The sequence below is a fragment of the Paralichthys olivaceus genome, chromosome 2, assembly GCF_024713975.1.
Source record: "Paralichthys olivaceus isolate ysfri-2021 chromosome 2, ASM2471397v2, whole genome shotgun sequence".
In the NCBI taxonomy this organism is placed as follows: domain Eukaryota; kingdom Metazoa; phylum Chordata; class Actinopteri; order Pleuronectiformes; family Paralichthyidae; genus Paralichthys; species Paralichthys olivaceus.
In genome coordinates, this window is record NC_091094.1 from 4,443,509 (window position 1) to 4,462,948 (window position 19,440).

At 40.1% G+C, this 19,440-nt stretch overlaps 2 protein-coding genes across 5 annotated transcripts in view; one reads left to right on the forward strand and one right to left on the reverse strand.

Moving 5' to 3' along the window:
* cenpp (centromere protein P) overlaps window positions 1-19,440 on the reverse strand; it is a 72,869-nt gene that overhangs the window by 43,149 nt on the left and 10,280 nt on the right. The gene's annotated exons all lie outside the window — the stretch shown is intronic.
* On the forward strand, window positions 11,751-18,866 carry ogna (osteoglycin, paralog a). Its single transcript, XM_020096647.2, has 6 exons — window positions 11,751-12,106; window positions 14,856-14,919; window positions 15,029-15,193; window positions 15,634-15,836; window positions 16,756-16,848; window positions 17,001-18,866. The coding sequence occupies exons 1-6, from the start codon at window positions 11,951-11,953 to the stop codon at window positions 17,169-17,171; spliced, it is 852 nt and encodes a 283-aa protein (XP_019952206.1). The 5' UTR covers window positions 11,751-11,950; the 3' UTR covers window positions 17,172-18,866.

Genomic DNA, 19,440 nt, shown 5'->3' on the forward strand with positions numbered 1-19,440 from the left:
CATGATAGTATATATTGTTTGGTTAGTGACCGTGTGTTGTACACTATGCATTGTGGGACAGAATGAGTCCGCTACAGAATGGTAAACTCATTATATAGAGAGCAGAGAATGATTTTGGCGAACTTCAAAAGACTTTTACCACGAGCTGGATAAATAATAAAAAACATAATTTTTTCTCCTCAAAGGCCCCAAACACAACATGGAAGATAATTCAGGTTTTTTGTTATTCAGAAGTAAAATGATTCTCATGTTGACCACAATCATAAAGACCCTCACAAGGATGAAAGAGCTTCACTGCCAACAAACCCAAATATCGACTGAGGCACCGTCTGCCCAGACGTCTGTGGACACTTTCAGAGAAGAATCAAACACTTCAAGGTGCCAACACCGCAGAAAAAAAACTCTCAAAAGTTGGAGAAAATTGGACACTTAGTCTGTCAGCTCTCATTCAACACATATTCACTGTCCCAAAACACACACACACACACATATATATATATATATATATATATATATACACAACTGAAACATACACCAGCAGCTCATCCAGAGCAGAGCCAGGGCTAAATGAGGCCAGTGGAATTAAAATGTTTAGAGGCAACGACTGAAAGGCCTGTTTGTTCATGTGAGAGAATCCCAGCAGTGGTGCTTTCTCCAGAGAAAAGACTGACGTGAAAAATGAGCAATGGGGACAACGCGCCAATTGCTGTTTGGCTCTGAAGTGGGAAAAACCTGGCTGATGATGAATGTGTGTTAGAGTGTGTGTGAGTGTGTGTGTGTGTGTGTGTGTGTGGGTTGTGCAAAATAAAAAGGAATAAAAAACATCTGAAGCCAGATGAATCCTTCTTTATGTAATACAAACAATTAGTACTATAATACTATGAAGTAGTTTCAAGGACAGAAACTCAGCATCTGCAGCAATCGACCATGACTCTGGTGAATCTATGTCTGAAACTACAGTAACGCTGACTTCTATGTCGTAAATTGTTCGTTTCACATTAAACCCACAGGATTTTGCTCAGTTGTAGCACCTGTATGCTACAAAATAAAGTCGACTATACAAAAGAGTGGTGTCATCCTGACCCATCATTCAGGTAAAGGTGATATAAAAGACATTACAGTCCAGAGAAAGAAAGGGAAACTGAAATTTTAAAAAATTATACGAAACATATTTGTTTACAGTTTACATACAGCAGAAATTATTTAATGATCAGTAATGACTTAATCTGACCGCCAATTGTCTTGAAGAGATAGTTCCCCTTATTTTCGTGCACCTGGTGGTAAAAAATGCTTTGCTTTTGCCACAAGGTGACACTATTGTAAATAAAAGATATTTGAATCAGTAATACTTATAAATCCCCATAGGGAAATCCAAATGTCACCGAGCAGTTTGCCAACTGCCAAGAAGAATTAGAAGTAGAAGAAGAAGGAGAAGAAGAAGGAGAAGAAGAAGGAGAAGAAGGTAGAACATGTGCGGTGGCGATGTGAGATTAGATGCTTCTGTTTGAGACAAACAGGAGAAAAAAGCCAAACCAAAGATGATGAAAGACATCAAAAAGTTCTCTGTGACGCGTGAAAAATAAAACAAATTGCAAGTGTTTGAGAGTGTGTGCATGTGTGTGTACAGGTGTGTGTACACTCGTGTCCATTCCAAATAACAGTAACTTTAATTAGAGTTTGACCAACATATTGGCCGCCTATGAGTATATCTCTTATTTGTGACTCTTGTTTAATATAACACAACAAAGGTTGGTTGGAATAATTCACAGTGCTGACATCATCAGTTACTTCACACAAGTGTAGTTAAAAAATATATGGGTTCATTTTAGACTTCATGAACCACTCAGCCAAAACGCTTATGGATTTATGCTGCACTTTCTGGGGTCCTTTAGAAATAAACCTACCGGAGAGAGTTTGTCAAGAAAATCCAAGAATAGACACATTTCTGGACATGAAGGAATTCACAGTTTGCAAGAGTTATCTCTTTCTCTTGCCGTTTCAGACTTATACATGTCAGTGAATTTACTTTTTAAAATGTTTGCACTACACTGCCTGAGCACCTGAGATACCGGTATGGTGCAGCATTAATAAATGTCCAAAAACAGCGAGGAGGGTAAAAATAAAGAGACAGACAGAGAAATCCAAAGACAAACCGACGTCATAGTCAGAGTCGCAGATGCTGTTATTTTAGCCAGTAGCGATCCTAAAGCCAGAGCTTTTGAAGAGCAGTCCAATAAAAAGAGATTTTATCCAGATGGAGTCTACTGCTGAGGAGACGACCGTGCACTCCTCATCACAATTAGCACAGAGGGAAACATTCACGACCACAATGTCCTATTAAACAGACATAATTACATTAACATGGAACTTCCCAGAATTCCCCTGCCTGCACACACATGAAAAATACATTGCCTTTAACCACAAACAATAATATAGATGAACTGTAACTGTAGTAGGGAGAAGACGGAGTAAGCTACTGTCCCACTGGATGATTAGTATGATTCATCGACTGATCCATTTTTACTGGCCACTACTATAATACAAATCAGTCTGCCTCGATACACTGAAAATTTATCAAAACCAAAAGGGATCCAAGAAATTATTGAAGAATTTAGCTTACTACTTCATTTTTGCAAACTTCAGTGTGTACAATTCTCCTAATATTCTGGCAGAAAATAAAATAGCAACTACTTAATAACTGATTGTGACATAAGATTTCAGTCAAAATGCCAAAAACACTTATTTTTACCTTAGAAAATCACCTTAGACTGAATATAACACAGCTTTAATCTCTCATGCGGGCGCTTCCATGTGGTAATAATATAGTTACTTCTACTGTTTGCATTTGACATGAATCATTAAGAGAAACCAGACTCAGTCTTTTAACAGTGTTGTGATCCTGTAACTTCAAGCAGCTTTTTTAAAAATAAAAGCCTCCTCCGTCTGTCTGTCATCATTAGGGAGCAGAGAACCTCAATGCAGTACCACCCAAAAGGAAACCAGTCAACAAGTAACACCGTCCATGTGTCTCATTATGCTTTAGTCCATGCACGTGTCTATAACAGATTTTTAATTAGTCCCACCATACTGTCAGAAAGCCAGAAGTGGGACTCATTAGTTTTCATGAGGATATTATGAACTAAATCTAAAAAACTCAACGAGTCAACAAGAAGTAATTGATTTCAGGTGGTAAAGAACTAAACACTGCACAGAATGAAGACATACAGTATTTGTAATGTGAAATTCAATAACAATTAACGTGCACCCAGATAAACCTGAAATGATAACCGGAGGGGTTGAATGTGAGAATGCAAATGTGGGATTGGATTGATCTCATCCCATTATTTGACATGGGTGAGTAAAAACCCCTTACAAACATAATTCTTTTCTGAATCATTTTCAGCAGCCTCACATCCAGTGATGACGTACGGTACCTGGAAACACATGTTGAATCCAAGCTCCATCTGTTTTTATCTCTCAGCAGGAGGACAATAACACAAAGAGCCTTTATCATCTCACTGATGAAGATAATAAACACTCAGCTGTGAAAGGCGACCTGGAGGCAAATGAATCAGTCTGAAATCGTAAAACGCCAAGGGGGTCACTAAAATAATCAAGGGCTGGATTGTGAACCCCTGATATTTAATATCTAAACTGGTTCAAATTCAACCTGAATCACTTCAGAGCTAACGTTAAATTGTCCATCAGTTTCTTTCTGGGAGAGGGAAAAATGCTGGGATAACAACTCCAGAACTCATCAGAGAACAACTATCCAGTACCACCGCAAACTGGAACCCAGTCAGCCGATAATACTCTCCATATGTCTCATACTGGTTTAGTCCAAGCCGTCATGTCGTGGTTGACAGTTTAATCAGCGCAGTTTTCTTTGAGTCCAGTACCAACAGACACCATCATCAAGACACTAACACTGCCAACACAACACAGATCCAAGAGAGCAGAGAGATTAGATCAGAGGGAACAAAAGAGCTTGTTTTATTTACCAGGATCTCAGTTGTTACACTTCTTAACTAGTGCGTGTATTTGTTGCAACTCCACCAAGTCCATGTGTTGTTAGATACTTCCCAGGCTGTTGATCAATGTAACTAAATAACTCATTCATAAAACTAGAATTCCACCTCGCCAAGGCCCAACAGTCCCCTTAAATCAAAACAAGCCCCATTACTTTTCTCAGCTTTAGGCACACCAGTCACTGTTGTGTTAACAACAAACAGTTCTAGGTTTTAACTTGAAATCAAAGAGCTAGCAGTTATTTCACTGGACTAAACATGTCTGGTTAAGAGACTTTTCCTTAAGTAAATCATCACCATCCTCACTCTCGGAAGTTTTGAGCAGTCAGCGTCTAGATGCAGCATAAATATGGGTTCAGACCTCAAAAGCACGGGGAAGACACCATTTATTCAACATGTCATACCTCCGTCCCTTTGTCTGCTCCACATGAGAACCAGAAAACATTTTGCAGCCTTCACAGCGAAGGAGCGGTGGATTGTTATAACCATTTCCACAAAACAAAAGAGCAGTTTGGGTTATTCACAGTTCTGTGCTTACATGAACATACCACAACCTTCGTCAAGGACGATCTAATAAGTACAAGAGAGCTTGTTTATCCAGCTAAACACAAATTAAACACTCCAGGGGACGCTCATAAACACAGAGGTGGTAAAAGATGTTGATGTGCGTTTACCCTGGACGCAGACACCAATGAGAGTTTATTCCAACTCTGGACAAATCCTTGCGTCAATTATATCACAAAGGAAAAGTGTCATTTTTCAAATCTTATTTTCTGATTCATTTGAATTTCAGTATAACAGACCTGGCCACCTGTCCCCAGTGGAACTTAGTGGGAGTCCCTTCTCCTGGGGTGCTGAGGTTAAAAGGAAAGAGTAAAGAGCTGATAGTAAACCTCAAGCTTGGATAAGAACTACCAGGCTTAGGGAACTATGAAAGTCTCTTTACAGTAAACAGTAAAGTTCGTTAATATCCGGTTCAACTGCTTCGGACATTTGTGTTCACACATACAGCTCCTTTTAGTGACGTCTTGAATGGTTTACAGTTTCACTGCATGTGTGAAAGCTGCCTCTGTCTGGGTAACAACAGGCAGCGTCACCTCTTTGCCACTAACTGTACAGAGAGGGGCAGAGAGCGGTGACGACCCAACGTGACGCCAACAATTTGTTTTTGAACTCTCGTTTTATGTTTTGCATTTTATCCAGCGCCATCTTGTTTTTTTAAATAACAGAAGTAACCATATTAGGAAGATTGGGGGGGTGGAGCCTGACTAAGAGCGTAAGAACTCTGCACGCCCACCTGCACTTCCTTGGATGGTACTAACTGTCAATCACACAGTATCCTCGCCCACAAGCATGCAACCATAAATGACAAAATGAACGTCATGTTGTATTTAAGAAGACTTTTGCATTGGCCTCCCTCTCCAGGGAATACATTCAGTCTTTGAGTGCGCTTCTTGCTCAGGGGGCAGGAATGCTGACCGTCTTCAACAGAAAGTAGTCTGTCCGAAAAGTCATTCAATTTATTGCTTGGTGCTTTTTTTGATTTGAAAAATAAAAAGTTTAAATTGCTTAACAGGTCTGACAATAAAAAGTGTGAACATTTTGCAAGAGCAACAGCCAATGATGACACTCCCAAATGGTGTAAAGTGGTGTCATCTCACACTCAGCTCACACTCAAACTCAACTCAGTCACTGGCCTCCAGGGATGTTGAGCTGGATTATGCCCAGTTCAGCCAAAAAAACAAGAGAACAATGGAACTCAGTCTCTGTCCTCAGACTGCAGAGCCTCCCTGTTCAAAAAGAGTAATCATTTTGACAAAAAATAATTTTGGACTGAGAATGAAGTAAAAACAAAATACAATTCAACTCCAAATGTCGATTTTCTTCAAATTTTAACCACATCCTGGCCTGAGAAACCTGACATATCGAATGTATTGGGGAGGTAACTGAAAGCGTGCTGCAGTCCAGGCCTGAACGTTCAAATCCTTCACCTACACTTGCTTCAATCTAACTGCAGTTTATCAGCCGTCCTTCACAGAACAACTGTAGCATGACAGATTCATATGTGCAGCAGCATCCCTCATATATCCGGTCTTCCTCCCTAACCCCACATCTGCTCTGCATCTGGCTCTGACAACAGAAACCTCACAAAGACGCTACAGTTTCTAGTAAACGCTCTACAGTACTTTTCAGTACAGCATTACGGTGATACAACACATTAACTAAACAGGTCATCAAAGCAATGAGTTGTATAAATTGCATGATCCTTAATTTTGCTTCGAGAAATGGAATAAACAAGCATTTGGATTTAGAGTTCTTCAGCTTGTAAAATGGCTATAAAATGGTAATGATTACGATATAAGGTGGAAATGGGCCTTTAGTTACAGGCATTGGAACATTATTTGTAAAAAAATACTACAAAGGAAAGTACATTTTCCTTGGAAACAAAATAATTCAGTGTTAATAAAGAAATTATGTGGAAAAGATATTTTAAATGTCAGTGAAAACAATACCCTGCGCTCAGGGGAAAGTGTTACAAGATATAAAAAAAACAAGTCTATTGTTTTTAAAACCAAAGTGGTGGTCTCCTTGTGAAGGCTCCATTTGTTCTGTTTTAACCATCAGGTCGTCCTCAGATCCTCTGGGACTGAATTCCAAGGCTGGATGCCAGTATGTGAACCTAGGCTCAGCATAAGGAAAAAGACTAAAACCTACAGCAAATAAGAAGACAGAGTACCTCTACTGCACAGAGGCATAGTCATTAAGGGAAAACGATAGACCTACAGTAACAGAGACCTGGAAACTAATTTAATTTAACATTGTAAAAGATGAAACTCAACTGTGGGAACAACTCATGCATCTTCCCTCTCTGCGTGTGAGGGAATAACTCATGAGACTGACAGTTTCAAAAAGAACAATGTAAACAAAGAGTCAAACAAGCACTGAGCTGACTTTAAATATATTGTAATTATGAAACATTATTCACTGCACTGTCTCAGCAATAGTAGTATTTAGGTGTCAGTAATTGTGGAAGTTGAGGTGGAGGGATAGGTCAACAAAACCCAACAAGACAATAGCTGTGTCCCTATTAAGGGGCCACCTCGTTTGGAGGAGGTGGAGTATGCAAGTGAAGGCCAAACCAAAATGAGACGTCTGGTCTATGGAGCATTCGTTTCACCATCTTGTTCTGCTCAGCATGTTAAGCAGCTGTACTTATCACCGCTCAGCCACCCAGATAGGCAGCTTGTTAGCCTTGTCATCAGCATGCAATGAATCCTGGGATACGTTAGCCCAGAATGGACCCTTCATTACTCATGTCATCATCTGCCAAATTTGAAGGAGCCCTCGAAATGGGACAGCCTGGGACATCGCTGTGACACAGTTGTTTCCTGTTTTAAACGGCATTTCATGTTTATTACTATAACTGACGATATAGGCTCATCTAAACTTAAACATTTTTAAGCCTAAATCTAACCAAACTTTAACAATATCTAATTCTGCAGCGTTACCACATTATAGTGACCAAGACAGCAAAGGTCCTGTCTGTCTGAGGAAAGACTGAAAACCTACTGTAACAGTTGTGATGACATGGTCAACACCTACGATGAGTTCCCTATCACTGATTTCCTCATATTGATGAAATTGAATCAAGGGGCCAGTGAGTTTCCTTCTAAATGGTTTTACTGTTGAAAATGTTCAGTGGTTAAGGGCAATTTTTACAAGACATGCTGAAATAGAACCTCTTCTTATAGATTTGATCATCACCAACTCCACCAACTGTGTGGTGCTGGGCGGGTGGTTAACAGTGAACTTATCAGAGCTTGTTGGATAAAAACAGCTGCCTTGCTGCTTTTACTGGAAACATGGTTTAAGAGAGAATGAACCATTCAGTAAATGTAAGCTGTGAGCTCCACAGAGGTCTGATTCCTCTCTTAGTTTCACATTGAGCCTAATAAGTTAAATAAAAAGTTGCACTTTTCAAACATTTAATTGGAAAAACATGCAACACATATTACACATAACAAGTTCCTGAGCTTAAATAAAAAAAAAAACACTTTGTGTGGCCCAAACTTTCTGGCTGCAGCCCAGAGCTGACGGGTGGCTCCGTCGCGACCAAAACACAGAGCTCTCAGTGGTGGGCTAATACATCATGTCAGTTGTCAGCCAGACCCACGCACACCAACTCGGTTTTTGCCAAAGCAGGTGGTCGGCTGTGTTGAAAGCTGTGCAGTCAAAAGCAGTCTGCGTGCGGAGGAAAATCCTTATGTTGTTTTATCCTGGCTGGCCTCAGTCTGCTTTTACATATCACCCATTTACACCTGTCACCCTGAAACCAAGCTCACGTTAACCACAGCAGTATATAATGTGATGTTTTACACAATCTGCTGTTTTATATTCTCTTTCAGCGGTCAGTCTTCTCTTTCTTGTGAAATGATATTCAGTTATTACACTCACTAAAACTTTAACTTCTCGACTTAAGTTAGCTGTAATTATTGTGAAACATATCAAGTGAGATAAAGGTATTGTGGTTAATTTGACAGTATTAAGACAATGGATTGCTTGAAAATGATCACGCAAGTAAATATAAAAAAGGTTTATATCATCAGTAGTTCGACAAAGTTCCCCAGCCTTATCGACGCTGGGCAAACAAGTTTATTAAAAGTCATGGATCGAAGTTCTCAACGCCTTTTAAGACGTGTAACCTGACATCTTATCAATTTCAGCTTTTTATTTCAATCCCTGACGACGTCTAGGTTTAGATTTTTCATCTTTTCAATCTCAACATGTTTCTCAGCCTGTCCAGATCAAATTGTAGAATACAAAATGAAGTTCCAAGGTTTAAAGAAGGCTCGCTCGTGTTCACAAACACACATGGAGCAATCACATGACACATATAATGTGTGTTTAGTGTGTTGTTGTGGGTGGCTTTAATCACTGATTCTTCATTTTATTGTGCTGTAGAACACTAGTGAAACCACCCAGCTCAAAACTGGTACAGAAAATTTGTGACAGTAAAAACATTCTCAAGTTGTTGGCCCTTTTCCCAGAGTTGTAAAAGTTTAAAGGTGTTCATAATTGCTAACACACCTGTAACAGTCTGGGCTCAGGTTCCTTGGATGTTTATATCTGGGCCCCCTTCTTTTTCCTCTCCTCTTGAAGGCTGGAATAGTCACATGTTTTCTATTTAACTGTTTTGCTGTGAAACCTCAGTCTTTGCTCTTTCACTCAGCTTGTTTATGCAGAAAAAGTGTCTCTCATCGTTTCGTTTCACCATGTCTAGGGACAACAGCAAAAACAGCAAATTTTTACGAAGTGCTCTGGGGAAGCCCAACATTCTACTGATTTGACAAGCAAGGTTGAAATCAACCTGAAAACAGCTGGACCTCAGCAGCTGCTGAATGCACTGAATGAACACAGTCCCTTCAATTTTATTCTAAGAATCTCTTGGCCTTTCTGTTTTGGAAACTTCTCCCATGCTTTGCCATTTCCAGTAATCCTGTTTTTGATTCATTTCTGGCGGCTTTGTCTTGTTTATTATATTAACTGTTATTTATTCATTTGTTATTGCCTGCACAGCACTTCGTAACCCTTTGAGGGTTGAAGAGGTCTGAGACACATTAAACCATAGAGAATCCCTGATTAAAAGAGATGAACAGCCGAGATATGACTTATTCTCAGGACATTTTGGATATCTTCAAGGGATCATTGTTGTGATTATAGTTCATTCAGATCACTGAGAACCTGTTCAACTTCTTCTCCCATCTTTAGAAGCATTTTCATTCTGCCACAATTTTTAACAACTAGCTGATTCACATGGGAACTTCAAACAATTTCTGGACCCATCTCTCGAGACACTTCCCTTTCACACGTGCAAAACACACAACCGGAAACTGACTGTGTGACATGTGTTCACACCTAGAGGAAATATTTGGTTTCACCTTGGAATAGCGTGCATTGGGGCAGGAGTGACATTAACACCTAATATTACAACCAAATTACTCACAATCGCTAAATCAAAACCACTGAACCTCATTAGTCTCGTGAAGTGGTTATGGGATGTGATGAGGATGCCGTCTGGACACGTTTTTCTGGCCACATGTTACAGGGAGACTACAGGGTAGACCCGTAATATGCAGGAGAGACTATATGTCCCATCTTCTCTGGGAACAGCCCTGGAGAGCTGGACAATCTAGCAGAAGAAGGGGCATCTAACAACTGAAGGGAAGTCAGAAATTCTGAAAGATGAGAAGCATCTGGCCTTAAGAACAACATTCTTAACTGAAGACACTTCAGCATCAGGAAGGAAGCATTACTGACGCTGGAGGGACAGTCCTGTCTTCTGTCTCACATATTCCTCAGTTGGTTTAGACAGAAAAACGATTGTGAAAAACCCAAATTAAGGCTGTAACATTTCAAAAATGGACATGCATTACAAATTAAGCTTAATGTACAGTGAAACACATGCCTACAATTAAGCAAGCGTTTATAGCCTTACAACTATGAGGTGAATGTGGAGACACTTACTGAACCCGTTCACTTTACTTCATGCTTACAACCACAGTTTAGAACTACTTCCTGGATATTACCCACGTAATTTAACGTACAGATGCGTGACAAATCAAAGTAAGAACACACAGGGTGTTAGTTACTATGCGTGTTTATCTCGACAGTAGTTTCCCAGACCTAAAGAATCCAGAACACTGCACTGAAGCTGTTGTAGAGATTCGATCATATGGTGTTTTGATGGATAATGATTATTATTTGTATTATGATCAAAAGGCTGAAACACCTGACGGCAATTGAAGATTATCATTTTTATTTTCATATCATTTCAGGCAGCTTGTCGCCCACACTGAGTCTAAAGGTTTCGTCCAGTTTTTCTCTCCACAGTCGCCAAAATCCTGCTCATTGTGGGAACTGTTGGGTTTTTAAAGTCTTGACCTTATTATGTTATGATTTCACCCTTAAAATTGAAGTTTAATTATAATTCATTCTTTTTGCCATGTTTTTTTTGTGTGTGAAGCACTTTGTAACATTGTTTAGATAAGTGCTATTCCAATAAAGTGATTATTATTATTACAATAAAGCAGAAACTGCTGGTTTTATAACTGCCTGCCTGTTGTGAACAATAAAAACTTTTATATATTTCAACAGCACATCACATTCAATTGTACTCTCATCACTTCAGTTGAGAAACATTGCTTTTTCTGCACAATTTAAATTGGTTGATCATTTGAAAGTGGTGTAGGCACTGAGTGAAATTTAACGTAACCTCAAACATCAGTCACTTTGAGAGGAGTTGTCCACAAACCGGAGCAAATTCTATTACTGGTCAGAAGTTATCACATAAATTCAGCTGCTAAATGTGTTGTCTCACCAACAGCTCAAAGAGAAACAGAATCCATTGAAGAACAAAACAACTAATCAAGCCTAACAAAACATAGGTTGGATATAACAAGCTATTACTGAGTGGTTGGGCAGAGACCACAGACATTCCTCCTGACAAAACACTCTCACACTGTGGTTGTCAACTTTCAATTTTTCTGCTTTCTCTGCAGTTTTTGCTGAAGGTGTTTTTTCCTGTGCACATTTTAGGGACATATAACTGAAAAAAATGGACACTTTATTCTCTCTTTGACTGTTTCCATATGTGTGTCTTCTCTGTGGGTCTACCTCCTCGAGTATATCTTGTCTGTGTGTACGTCTCTGTCTCAGAGCAGATGGATGGTGGGTGGTCAGGGAAGGGTTAAGTGCTCTGCTCCATAAACTCTGCTCTAAGAGTCTGCTGGAAGCTACTGGTTCAGTCTTTAAATACAGTCATTTGACACATCCCAACAGGGGCTGTAGCTGAGAGCAACAACTGACCCAAACTCAGGCTCTGAGGCAAGCTGGTGTGTCATCGTCACACTGCTGTGGACAGCATGAAGGCTTTCTTATTCACCTGTATGTTGGTACCTTGGCTGATGGCAGCCACGGCCAGAGGGTTCAACCAGAACTCGCAACTGATATCAGGATCTCTACCTGGCAACGAGCTGGACACATACTTCAGCGACAATTTCATATCAAGCAAGGCTAGGGTAAGCACTTTCTTACTTACATCAATCATGCTTTTCTGACAGAAAATGTTCAATAACTCTGAATAATGCAATGGAATTTAAAATCTATTTATTTTAAAGTGCCTTCACTTAATCAATACAATTCTACACTTTAATTTGTCATTGCCTGTTTGATCATTTGTGCATTTACACTGCTTTATACTTTTTTCTACTGTATATACTCTATTTTTCTTCTCATAAAGGTTTTCAATGTTATTTTATGCTTTTAAATGTACTTTTATTTCAATGAATCGCATGTTAACAGTTTTGATCAGTGGTTATGTGATTCACCTGCAGCGCAACGTAAAAAGACAATACATACAATTGTGACTGTAACATGTTAATAAGTCGAGTTAGTGAGGTGCGACATTTACAAACAATACAAAATATAATAATTTGCACATGGAATTGAAGTAAAAAAGAGGAATATTCTGCTCTTTTTAAAGTAAAGATATATTTTCTAAAACATGAGAAAAGAACAGATAAAAAGAATAAAAAAAATAAAAAAAAGAGAGAGGAGCTGCAAAATCAATAATCCAGCCACATTATTCTAAAAGCAAATTATTGAATTCATGGTTGAGTCAATTTGTTTTCTCCAACTTGGTAATGACAGCAACCGTCAGCACTTGACCTCATCATCCTCCTGTGAGAGATAACTTTTCATCTCACACACACAGACCATTGTTTTAATGAAGAACTTGCAAAAGTTGCGGTCCTCTTGTGCCTATGCCCCCTAACCATAACGCTAGCCTTAACCATAAAAGAGAGGATTCATGCCAAACTCTAATTCTACTTTACGCACCTCAGAAATTGTGTTTTGCCTCCAGGCTTTGGTCCCAATGATGAATACCAATGAGGTGTTAGCTAACAAGGTCCGTGTTTATACCAAAAAAGGTCACAAAAAAATCAGCTATGCATCTACACACTATCATACATTTAACACACACTTATACACACACCTTGCCATGTCTAGCTTGTTCTTTCCCCACACAAGCCAAACCCTGAATCAACCACAGTCACCCTCAGCTAACCACACAAAAATATTTGGAGGATCCAAAACCAAACTCTGGTTGGATTTGTCCTCTGGGAAAAGGCTACAGTAAGTTAAAAACCCACAAACAACCCAAAGAGTGAGAGGGAAAGTAATAAGTGTGAGGGAATATGGCTATGAAATGTATCTTCAGTTTTACTGAGTCAAAACTTAATTTGGGACCAGCTGTTTTTCATTGTGTCAGTGCCAGAGCCATCAGAGACAAACCTCGAACCCTACTGCTGATAAAGTTAACCACTTAGGCTGAGGTCTTAATCCACAATGTAGAAAGTTTTGATTGGTCTAATCAATTCAGAGACCAGAAGCAAAGTTGATGGAGGATTGTTAACCTTCTCGGGGAATCTTTGATTGGTTGCAGCGATTTAACAAAATCAAATTCAGGCTTTGATGCAGGAGGGTAAGCTAACTCTAAGATTCCTGGGCCTCAGTAGCAATCTAAGTTACCCAGGCACCACAGTTTAGCTATTTGAATTTGCTAGAAGTCAGCTCTAGGCCCCAAAATGCTCAGGCTGTAGGATGAAAAAGTCTAAAGGCTTCAGGGGTCAGTGACCAAGAATGCCCAAAACTTCAGAATCAATCTGTTTTACTTTCGCTCCTGCCTGGTACAACTCAGCGGTCATTGAGAATACAAAGACACTGGTAAAAACATGCATTACCCAGACATGGTTATTTATCCCCCAACAGATCATTTATCAGGAACATCAGTGTCTGACATCAGAGCCAGCAGAGAGAAGCCAGCTGCAGAATGTAATGTAGATTGCTAAAGAGCTCTGCTGACCAATATATCCAGAAAATCGATGTTGGATTGATGACAATGACGATACTGAGCCTGTTTTCAGGCTGATGACAGTTCTATGTCACAAATCACAGCCTCCTCATTATTTTCAGACTGAATGCTTTGTTAGCACAGTGAGGGACAAGATGCAGAGCCTCTGGCCAATGGAACGCAGAAATATCATCCAACAACTTTAGTGGAAACATCACACAAGAGGCCAATCAAACACATCCAAGCACACATTCCTGGCAAACGACTTTGCAATATGAACAAGGTTCTGCGACTTTTTACTTGGAGATAATGGGATCAACGGTCCAAGTGAATATCGTCATGAAAAATACTGGCTCATCATACTATAACCTGCTATTTAGTGTCCTGGTGTCTATAATGTCTGTAACTCAGGGATCTGCACACACACACACACACACACACACACACACACACACACACACACACACACACACACACACACACACACACACACACACACACACACACACACACACACACACCTTAAGTGTAAACCAGGGTTCAGGTCTACAAGAGAAAGTCAACAGTCATGCATTTCATCCAATTGTACCGTGACATTAACTGTACTGGCTGAAGAATGGCTAACTTACATTTAACCTGTCATAGTCAGTGTTTTTTTTAGGTTGACAGCTTTGCGGGGGCAGGTGGTGTAGTGGTGATGGTGGAGGGGGAATCACTGTCAATGGGAGGAGGAGTATTTCCTTTCTGACAGCCAAGTAGGGTCAATGCCTGTCCTCCTACGCTTGTCAAGGCAGGAGAGCTGCTAGGGCTGTGGCCAGGAGTAACTCCTACTTTTTCCCAGCTGGCCTCCTAACCCAGACAGTGTCAAGTGTTTTGCTGATGAGTAAATGAACAGGCCATGTGTTCTCCTGCAGAGGGCACTGCCTCCTGCTGATGAACCCGATGACAGCCCGATCCCGGAGGAAGCAGACAGTTTAGGTAAGAAAAAGACCTGTAACCGCAGTAAAATCTGTCAAAGATTCCCATCCTGCCTGCATCAGTCAGATTACCTAAGGCCTGATATCTGTGTGTTGACCCTGTGTTGCAGACCTGCCCACCTGCCTGCTGTGTGTGTGTCTCACTGGCTCTGTGTACTGTGAAGAGGTCAGTCCGGACATGACTGCTGTCCCGAAGCTGCCTAAAGAGACGGCCTACCTGTACGCCCGCTTCAACAAGATCAAAAAGATCAACACCAAGGACTTTTCTGAAATTGGTGAGTCTAGAAGACCAACTCCATCACGACATGTTGACTGCTCAGCTGTGGTTGTGCTTTTAATATGTGACATATTAATATGACACTGGTGACTGCAAACAAAAAATTATTCTCAAATCTCACTTCTACAACAATATTTTTCAGGATGCCCAAAGCTACAGAATCTAGGTCTGACGGTTTAGCTGATTATCTGGTTTGTATTTTGGTTGGCAACAAGTATTCATGCTGGGCTGCAGTCGTCTGCAGAGGGACAATAATACTGGAGGAACAAATTGTGTGAATACCCACACAGGCCAAAAAAGTTAAAAACTATGTTGAATAGTGAATATTCAATGCAAAACACAGCTACAGGGATACTAACGTTTGATGATGCATAAAGAAAGTGAGAAATCCAAAACATCTACACCTTTATTAGCTGCTTTTCTTTCATCTGCCAACAGTGACTCTGAAGAGGATTGACTTGACGGGGAACCAGATCTCAGAGATTGAAGATGGGGCGTTCTCTAAACTCGCCGCACTGGAGGAACTGTCTCTGGCTGAGAACAGACTGGTCAAACTTCCAATGCTTCCTGCCAAACTCACCGTCTTCAATGCCAACAACAACCTCCTCAAAACCAAGGGTGTCAAAGCCAACGCTTTCAAGGTACACACTGTTACTTCTCCTAACCTTTTCAAGAGTAACTAGAAAAGAAAGGATGAGGGCAAATCAAAGCATTTTTTTTTCAAAAAGGACCAGACGTACACTAAATCAATCTCTGAGATTAGCAAGTGATCTCTTTGAGGTTTTCCTGGGAAATAAATGTTTAAACTATTGACTTGACTCTACATTAGTAAATCCCTGCACCCACTTTTGGTGTAGACTCTTCTTTCTGACCAAAAACATGCATTGGTTAAAAGTACAAGTATTAATTGATAATAAATAAGCAAGGACAGGCCAAAATAATTCATTGTTTATGATACACGTAGTTTATCAACTTTATATATCCGTGACGCAGCCAAGACATAAGAGGACCAGGTACATGTGTAAAGAAAGGGAGGATAAGTAAATGAGTCGGCATCCTGATTTATCACTTTTTGACCCATCCTGGCCACAATTCATAACATTTTCAAGAAAGCTAACCTGAACGGCCACCACATCTGGGGGTCAACCCACACATCGCCACGTCTATGCCAAAAAACACAGTTCACAACACACAGCTGTGGTAGAAATATTTCTAGCTCTTAACCTAACCCCTAAAACCACAAACTCTTTTGTTCCTTGGTTTGTCTATGGATTAAACAAATAAGATCCACATTGTTACTGAGTGACTCCTGAGAATAAACAAAACTAACTACATCCAGAATCCAGTTCCAGACCTGATGTAGAGACATGAGATTAATATCAGTCTTTTCCTCTCGCTCTCAGAAAGAAAGCAAATAACATTTTTGAAAATGTTGTAGATTTACATACCCAATTTTCAATGTATATCTGGTTTCAACAGCCTGTGGATTATAAACAGTATGTGTTCATATTTAACAATGATGGTAACTGATTCCATAATGTGAATTTGTTTCCCCAATAGAAAATGACCAAGCTGGTTAACCTGTTTCTAGCCGACAACCAACTGGAGGCTGTTCCAATAATCCCAGAGACTGTTCGGATCTTACATCTACAGGTTTGTATCTTTTACTGCTGCTCGAACATTTAATTAGATTAATTACATGTATACATGTTTGCTAGAATTTTATCAAAAACCTGGTCGTGCAGAAGGTGACTCTAAAGGCTAAGATTTGATTTACATTCATATGTTGTTTTCTTTTCCACCAGAACAACAACATCACCCTGGTGAACAAAGACACCTTCTGCAAGTCTAATGACACCTACTACCTGCGACTAAGCCTCAGTGAGGTCCGTATGGATGGCAACCCTGTGATGTTGTCCAAGTACCCTGATAGCTTCACCTGTATGAAGGTACTGCCTGTTGGACGGTACCGCTGAGGAGGCAGATGTTTTACTGTAGCCCCTTTGACGAAGCAGTTTTCCCACAGTGCTTAGGGGTGGGGAAACTGTGACGTTCTGGATGTTGGGGGCACTGGTCCTATTGTGTCAATGATTTACTTCAACAAACCTACAAACAGCTTGTGACATTGTCAGGTCGAAATGAAACCATTCACCGGACTGAAGGAGAAGAATTAAACAAACTCTCCTGTGGTGGCTCTGATCAGTCTATGAGGAGCTACACGAGAGGTGTTCAGAGTAATAGTCACGTAAATTGGTGCAAAACCACCTGAGAAGGTGTGTGAAGACTTCAATATGCTCCAAACTAGTTTGTCTGACCTTGTGTTAAATCAGTGCTTCAGCTAATTATTAATGTCCTTACTTAAAAGGAGGTGAGAAGCCTGTCGCCCATGGTCTCTCTTGGCTTTTTTGCATCACATTGCAGTCTTTATACATTAAATCATACAAATGGGCATGATAGCCCACTTTCAGACAGTCTCTCCTTCAAAGTGATTGAAAAGCTTGAAAAAGAAGTTGAAAAGCTGCATACTTTTACACCTCTGTCAGCGTATCTTTTTTTGAACAAAGACTTTGATTTGGCCAACGGAAAAAAAGGGGACTCTGACTTGAAAAAGACACTTAGTCTGAAGCATACAGAGGTATTCACACATAAGAGACAGATAATCTAAAATATTCGTGCTCAGAAAACAACACAGGTGAGGGGTCTTCTGAGCTTCTTCTGCACAAGTGGCGTATCACCAGAAGTAATAATGTAACCCTGATGTGAATGAGGGGCAAAGCACCATTGCCTCCACAGCGACAGTCCCACCTTTTGTTTAATTTTGACCTGACGCTGTTCTCCCTGGATGAAGGAAACAACACAAACTGTTTGTTACACTGAACCCACTCACACCTGCAGCCGCAGGTCAACAAAATTCCAGATATTATTGCAACTTTCTAAATATCTCTGCTGCTTTTAACAAGTATTTTGTACAGTGTAAAATCTCTCATGTCAATGTTTTACATTGAACTAGTGCATACCTCCAAAAGAAGGTGAAAATAATTCCTGGATCCACCATTTATCCAGGTACTAATGTATGTGTTCTTCATTGGGTGATGCCCCAACTCTCCACAATAATTAATAGAAATAGTTTTTGCATAATCCTGGTTACTAACAAACAGACAAATGCTGAGGACACCTTGAACTGCCAACAGGAATCATCTGTAAATACTTTTCTTATAAAGTGTTATCAGAATGAATTCAACATATATTTCAACGCTCTGGGCTTCACCCATTGTGTGAATTAATTTGACTATTAATTATTCCATTACTAATGTTTCTCCATAGAGGCGATGGCCAAGTAAATCGGTCCAGCTGCAGGCTTTTTCAAGTATTTTGTGACTTAACTTTACTTTGTTCATTTTAATTTATAGACTCCAGTTGAAGTGACCTGGGGAGCAATGTAGCTATGATCTATAGTAATGTGAAAATTACTCCTTTCTTTTTTTTGTCTTTTTTGAAAATGTCTGGCTTGTGTCCCTTACTCTTCCCTTCCAGTAATAACAAGAAGTTATCACTGATGTGAATAAGAAAGTGATAATTAGGAAGGCGTGTATGTGACATGGCTTTGTTTTTAAGATATTTTAATAAAGTTAAACTTTTTTTTTTTTTTAATTAAAATTTGTTGGAGTCTGTTTAACACTCAAGGATACGTGTTTTTAATATTTTAGCAAAAATGTAGGCACAGGAAGAAAAAGAATAACCAAAGACAAATCCATCCATTATCTATAACTGTTGTCCATAGAGAGCTGCGGAGGGCCAGAGCCAATCAAAGAGCCAGCTGACATGTGTGAGCAGTGGGGTGAATCCTAGACAGGTCGCCAGTGTATTCCAGGGGCAGATATATAGAGACAAACAAACATCATGCTCATTCTCCAAAGCTGCTTTCAGACACGTGTGAAGTCTGGACATTTTCCTGAACTTTTCCAGCCAGCCCCCAGGTAAAATGTCTGGAAAGTGTCTGAGTGAGCCCTTGTTGATGACATGCAATGGACCCAAAACTGAAGGAGGACAAGAGGAGCAATGCACGTAGAGGACATTGACAACTTGAAGAGACGCCAAGATTCTAGAGCTTTTGGCGATACGGTTCGATGCCAGAGTCAATGTGGTATAAACACAAACAGGTAACACTGCAGCAGAATTTATATGCCTGCATACTCTACCCAGGGCCCCCCCCCCCTCGTCTGAATGTTACAGACAGTCTTCTGG